General features: G+C 40.3%; 1 protein-coding gene across 2 annotated transcripts in view; it reads right to left on the bottom strand.

Annotated features, from left to right (window-relative positions):
* Positions 1 to 2,151: 2,151 nt before the first annotated feature.
* Positions 2,152 to 7,187, bottom strand: part of LOC143989063 (cytochrome P450 2K1-like) — a 29,552-nt gene continuing 24,516 nt past the window's right edge. For both annotated transcript variants that reach the window (XM_077489074.1, XM_077489075.1), the window contains 3 exons: positions 4,985 to 5,169; positions 4,561 to 4,702; positions 2,152 to 3,280 (listed from right to left, as the gene is read on the bottom strand). In XM_077489074.1, the coding sequence (XP_077345200.1) occupies positions 3,102 to 3,280; positions 4,561 to 4,702; positions 4,985 to 5,169 (506 nt within the window). In that variant the 3' untranslated portion in view covers positions 2,152 to 3,101. The remainder of the gene's footprint in view (positions 3,281 to 4,560; positions 4,703 to 4,984; positions 5,170 to 7,187) is intronic.

The raw sequence follows: 7,187 nt of genomic DNA, 5'->3' as shown, positions 1-7,187 counted from the left end.
TGTATGTATGTATATATATATATATATATATATATATATATATATATATATATATATTTTTTTTTAACAAATAATTATTTTTTATTTTGATATGTATGAATTTACTCCTGCAGAAAAATGGGTTCTAAAATATGATGAGCCCAATGAATTACAGCTAGTGCTGCCAATTTATATGCAGTTGCTAAGTAACCAGCCCCTTTGCCGTATGGATATTATGTGCCTGTAAACTCCTTACTCCTGTTCTGCATGCCGCCATAGGCTGATTATGTGGAGGGGCAAGGGGTTCCCAGTGTATATGTTTGTTGTAGGGCTAGTGGGCAGTACCCGAAGGAGGCCACGCCTCCGAAACATGCCGTTGCCTTAGCAACCGCACAAAGCTGACCAGAGGAGTCAGCCACGTCAAGACACATCCCCTCCTCCAAACCTGAGTGTCATCACGCTTTGCCGGTGTTCTGGCAGATAGTGTCCTGCCATCATATAGTGTCCGCCCCATACTGCGCATGCACAGTACGGAGCAGATGATGCTTCGGAAAATCTCCGAAGCTGAACGGCGCCTGCGCCGTGAGTGGAGCTGGTAGCCCCACCATCCAAGCGGACATAGGGCTGTGTAAATTAGAGGGCCCCTCGCAGGTGAGCTTCGCTCGCCACGCTTCGGGCTTGGCCTCGCTGCGCTCGGCTCTTTTATATTCCTACTCTATGTCCACTTGGATGGTGGAGATAGAACCTGGACTCACGGCGCAGGCGCCGTTCATCCTCGGCTATTTTTGGAATCTGTGTTGCTGTGTACTGCGCATGCACAGTACACAGCGGACACTATCCGATGGGGGACCTTATATGATGTGACACCGGCTGGTCAAAGTGAGTGCTGCGAGCAGTGGCCAACACTAGGAAGTAGGCTGGCTTGTGTGGTTGGTTCCCTTGATGAACACCGCCAGCTCCTGTGAGCCTATGGACTGCTGCAGATCAGGAGAGGAGTTTTTTATGGCTATGTCTGAATACGCTGGATGTCTGTGAGTGTAACCTGATATTCTTTTAAAGACTTTTTACTAATAAACAGAATTACACTAGGGTTGGCGTGTGCTCTCCTTTGTTTTATGTTTACAGATCAGTGTCTGCCACCCAGTGGATCTAATGGAGAGCTGCAACACCTAGAGTGGAGTACATACATATAGACTGCTTGCTGTTCGATCAGGAATATTGGGGACAGCGCTCTATTTGGTTTGTTGTTGATCATTAGTGCAATGCATGTCTTCTATTGGGCAATAAAGTCATTTTCTTTCCTGCCACCCATAGTTGCAAGAATGAAAATTGTATCATGTATTGTATGGCCTGCCTTAGTTGTGTGTTACAAGTAACATCTAGGTGAACATGGTTTTAAAGCTGGAAGTACACTCATCCACAGGACCAATGGTGGTCTGTGTATCATGTGTCTCACAGTAGATCCATAGACCTATTACAGCCTATTGACCTGATTGTTATCAGCCGCTTGGAAGCACTAGGATTATTTTATATAGGAGCTTAGGATCCCTTCATATCAATAAATGCTAAATGATCAATGCCTAAATGCTTTGTGATTAGTCATTTAGCCAGGCTTCTAATTCCATTAATCTGATACACAAAAGGTCATCAGAAGACTCTTCTAAATGAGAAATATGATTATAAAAAAAGCAGCAGTCAGAAAACCCTCAACACTGATTAATTTTGATATAAGTCAACATAGTTATGTATTGGAAAAAAAAAAAAAAAAAAAAAAAAAAAAATATATATATATATATATATATATATATATTTGTTTAGCTGTATTAATACATTGTTTGAAATAATGTTTGTATTTTTAAGGGATACCCTTTATTGGTTAAGTCAATCTATTCAAGCTTTCTTGACAAATTAGGTTCCTTCTTCAGGATTGAAAAACTGGTCTAGTGGGTCCCAAAAGCTTGAAGTTTGAATAACTTAAGTTAGCCAACAATGGGTATCACATAAACTCCAAACGTTCTGGATTAATTGATGGCTAACACATAACATGGCTTTAATGCCACCGTATTTGACAAAATAAATGTTGAACCGGGTCATACAGCTATAGCTATAGAATTAACTGCTATGGATGATAAGGAGCACCATCCATCAAGTAACATCCACAGGACAGCCAGCTCTTCAAAAATACAAAACTTTATTGGATCCAAGACACCTGTCATGACAAAATAATACTGCTAGACACACAGTGTAGACTCAGTTTCAGGCTGTAGGGTTCCGAACTGCCTCGGCTGATAAAGAATATTTAAAAAAAACATATATCATTTTGGAGAACAGACACTTATTACGCTGTCAAATGACAGAAGCAACCAGAATTACATGGAAGAAAGCTAAAAGCTTTCTTAAATAGTAGGTTTCATTTTATTTTTTTATTAAGAGAAAGTGTCTGTTCTCAGCATTGAGCTGAGACAGGGTACAAGATGGCCTCTGTGGGGGTATCCAACATGACACTGACTCTGCACTTCTGTTCTGATAGGAAGAGGATACAAGTTAATGAGACAGGACAACCAGCTATTCTTGGGACATTAGCTATACTAGTATAACAGAAATCTACTAGTGAAAAAAGGGAAATTATTGCAAATGTCAATTGTATTTATGTAATTTTAATTTATACAGTATGTCAAGCCAAAAACTTTTTTCTAGTTTTGGTTAGAGTGGAGAAGAATTAGAACCTGCAAAATGGACAAAGACAAACAAAAATATCATCATGGTTCTAACATTTCCCTTCTCTGCTGTAAAAAAAAAGAAATAAAAATAGAGTATCTATATTCATATTATTTACATTTTCTTTCTTTTTTTATTACCCCTATTATAATTAGGATTAAACAAAAAAAATCTTAAATTTTGTATTGTATTGTATTTTGATATTTGGTATTTTTTCACATGCAGAGAGATGTTTCCTAAAAGGAAACAAACAGACTTTGCTTCACCCTGTATTTTTTTAAAATGTCTGAAGTTAAAATTAATTTAAATACAATTTTTAACAATAGTTTCCCAAACTTAGCTTAGCAGAAGCCAAAGAAGAGGTAACATTAATAAATTACTATCTAATACAGAGCTGACTCAATCTAGGTGCAGGGGATTGCACAGATTTCATGTGGTAATGGGCCATTTGTGGCCCCCAGTGCTGGAGTGAGGTCCAGCACAGCCCCGGGAGGGGCCTCGAAGGTGAAATGTTGCAGCAGTGTTGTAAAGAAGATGAACAGCTCCATCTTAGCCAAAGTTTCTCCAGCACAGCTTCTTTTTCCTAGGAATGAAAGGTAATATAATATTAAGCAGCTATATAGTACCATACGTGAGCAAAATCAATGCATGAATAGGTGCGCATTTGTTTGTACTGGGCAGTGGGCATCCAAGCCCAGTTTTCCTCTGGCTGTGCACAGTGTATATCCAACAGAAGTGACTAACATTGCCCCAGAGCGATCAGCTCTTTACCAGTTTAAGTAATGAAAAGCATCTGAATAAGCTGTACTCAATAAAACAGCAATGTGCTACTATTTATTAAATCCTTTAGGTAACAGGTAAGAGAGTTACTCCATCAACCATTTGGACTGTCCGAACTGCAGCCAGAGGCAGATAGAGTTTAGAGGTTCTATAAAAGCCCAAGGGAACCTACCCTTAAATTGAATGCATAATGATAATGATATTTTCTTTATATTTTTTTTTCAGGACTAAATATGAATATAAAAAATAATTGCCCGAGAAAAATAAAAATGTCATATAAATATTTTGTATTTCCAGTTTCAGTCAGTGGGAGGAGCACTCAGCTCCTGGCTCCATTTGACATTTTTCACAGGCTTATCTTAGCCTTTAGTTTACAGAGCTGAATTGCTAATGCAAAAACTTACACCAAAATAATTAAGAACAGTGCCCCCCCCATTTTTAAACATCAGTTTAAAAATGTATGAACTTAAAAGAGTCAAATAAAATTGACCTTGAAGCTATATAGTTTGGCTTTAATGGAGATACAGTATGGGTACCAATTGTGTATATCTATAGGTCTTTTTTACTTGGTTAAACACACTGCCATTCACCATTTTGACTCAACGCCCTACTTGGTAGAGGGTGTCTTTAGACATAGACACACCTAAATTTGAAAAACCAAACACCCAGCACCAAAACTTACATATTTTCCTGGGGATGTTCAAGGAGGTAGAAATGGGTGCATGATTTGCACATGTGTAGAGATGTAGGCTTTGCACAATCATGTTATCTACTGTTTCTGACTAAAAGCAGATTAATAATCCCTAGGTGCTTCACTAATGCAAAATTTTCTTCTGGGCACAATGGAAGCAACCAATGGAGGATTATGCCAGGCAGACTCTCTGTAATAGTGATTGAGAGCTGCGAGTCTTTCTGGATTTAAATACCCTTCACATCAACCTTAGCTGGTGGACTGTCCAAGACTGCAGTTGTTCCCTTCAGATGTCACCAAAATATGTCCACCAGGTACAAGATGGATGTGGTTTTAGATCATGAATTTATAAAGCTCATCAGAACTCCTGTCGTGATTAATTTAATAATTACCAAGAGAAAATGGGATGGATGCATCATTCTTCTTGAAATTGCCATCTTTATCAAGAAAATGTTCTGGGTAGAACTCATAAGGTTTTTCAAAGTAGGCTTTGTCTCTCAATGAAGAGGAGAGCAGTGGAATGACCATAGTTCCCTGCAGGAAAATTTGTTACAAACCAGTTACTATATAACAAATAGACAAATTTACTTTCTTTAAATTTAAAAGGCGCAAATGGCACCTTTCATATAGGCCCCATGCTTGCCAAATATGATTACCTACAGATAAATATGTCAGTTAGCAGGTACCAAATTAATCTGCATATTGTTATATTTGCAAATACATATTTTTGTATTAAACGATTCACATAGTAACTTTTCAATACAAATCTTTATAAATACATTTTTGTATATCACATTCTTAAAATTTAGCACTCACTTTTGGAATAAAATATCCTCTGAATGTGACATCTCGAGACGCTGCATGTGGAACGCTTCCAGGTGCAATATCGCCATATCGCAAGATTTCATGAACAACGGCATCAGTGTATGGCATTTGTTTGCGGTGCTCTAATCTAGGCTGGGCTGTTCCAATGACTCTCTCAATTTCATTTTGTGCTTTCTCTGTTGGCAAGTAATTTAAATGTAATTCAAATGAATCGACTACTCTAAAGTTATATGTTAGGTACATATGTGTCTACCAAGTAAGGAGTCTTTTTTTTGCATTAAAGTGTATCTAAACCCAAGAACACAAGTGTATATTGACTTACCAATCCTTGCATGTGGTGGCTACATTTGTTTTGTTTTTTTGCAGGATATATTTCCCTTTATTATCATCTGGTAAACCTGCCAACAACACATTTGTTTCTGTACATTTTCACTTACCTTAGTAAATGGTGATTATTTGGGCATAATTGGATAATCAAATTCAGGCAAACTTCACAACATTATTAAGCTGATGAAACCTAAAGCTGTACACAGGTGCGCAGGTGCAGATGTGCAGTTGTGCATGTGTGAATGTGCCCGCTGCTAATGTTGGTGCCAATGGGACTATTTAAACTGCAGTGCCGGAGTTCTATTAGCCAGTGCTGTCTAATTTACAGCTATTACCTATGTTCCTGCATCTGTTCCTGTGTTACTTCTGAGAGTGACCCGGCTTGCCCTGACCTTCCTTGAATGCTACCTACCCTGACCTTGGCCTGTCTCTGGATTTGCTCTGCCTTCTGCTCATCTGTCTTATTTTACATTTTTGACTTCGGCTTCTATCCTGATCATTCTCTGCCTGCTGTTTATGCCTGTATCTTATGGTCTGTTGCTGACCTGGCTCATTTGACCTTGCATCCAGTTATCCACACATCCTGTTCTGTTCTGGATGCTACCTGGTCCCTGCTGGTTCTGCACCTGCTACCTACCAGCTGCCTGTCAAGCTACTGCCACCTGCCGTCTGCCCAATCCTGGGTCTGCTGCCATCTGCTGTTCCAGCAATCTGACCCATCTCTGGTGACACACCAACTACCCACTGCCACAGCTGTCAAACATCCTACAGGCACCTTGCCACACTCTTGTGGTCACTATCGCAACATCGGTGGCAGTGGCAGCTGGTGCTGTATATTTTTAGGGGGGGTGGAAATCAAGACACACTGCAGCCACCCCCTGTCAATCGGTCAGCCCTGCACTTACCCCATCTAGATCGCGGGCAGCTTCAGCTTCTTCTTGCATCTCCTCCTCCTCGGCGGCTTCACCCTGCTTCTCGGGCCCCATGGCGGCCATTCAGCGTGGCGGTCAATATGATCCCTTCTCCTTCCGGCAAATCAGGTCTCAGGATCAGCTTCCTGATTGGCCGGGAGGAGAATCAGGAAGACAATAGCAATTATTATTTGATATTGTCACAAAACTGGGTGAGCTTAGGGCACAGTGCTCTGCGCCCTGAGCCCATCCTTTTTTAAGCCAATTAGAGTCTCTGGCTCTAATCATGTGCTTCTATAAAAAAAACAAAAAACCCATTGGAATCCATACATCCAGCACCCTGCATGTTGATTAGGGGCTGGACGCATTGGATTAGAGGGGCAGCGTTCTCAGAGCTGGGGCTGTATGAGAGACTTTCCCCTGCCACAAGGTATCTGACAGTCACCTTGTAAACTTAACGTTCACCTTGCTAAGTAAAAGGCCTAAATTATTTTAATAAATAAGCCCCACTGTATCTATGACAGAGCAGTGTTGTCAGCCTAGGCGGGTGTTGTGTTAGCACTACAAATCATCCCTCCCCCTATCTCCAAAAATAAATAAATGGGGGGGGGGGGGGGTTGCTTTTTTGATCTCACTGGATTTTTTGCAGGATCAAGACCAGGTATTCATTTGCATTCATCAAACAGATATAATAAAACAATGTCTATTTAACATACTAGAATGAAGCAAATGGAAAAGTTCATTGTTTGGGTTTACACACATTAACATTTGCGGAAACAAAAGTGTGGGCACATGCTGCACATATGTGGGTGGTATTTTTCTGGTGCTCAACTGTGGCCATTCAGCTGTTGCGGAACTACAAGCCCCATCATGCCTCTGTCTTTGGGAGCCATGTTTGTCACTGTCAGCCTTGCAAAGCCTCATGGGACTTGCAGTTCCACAACAGCTGGAGGATC

This window comes from Lithobates pipiens, unplaced genomic scaffold (assembly GCF_037356315.1).
Source record: "Lithobates pipiens isolate NorthernLeopardFrog02 unplaced genomic scaffold, aLitPip1_a1.2 Scaffold_18, whole genome shotgun sequence".
Lineage (NCBI taxonomy): Eukaryota > Metazoa > Chordata > Amphibia > Anura > Ranidae > Lithobates > Lithobates pipiens.
This window is presented reverse-complemented; position numbering and strand designations above follow the sequence as displayed.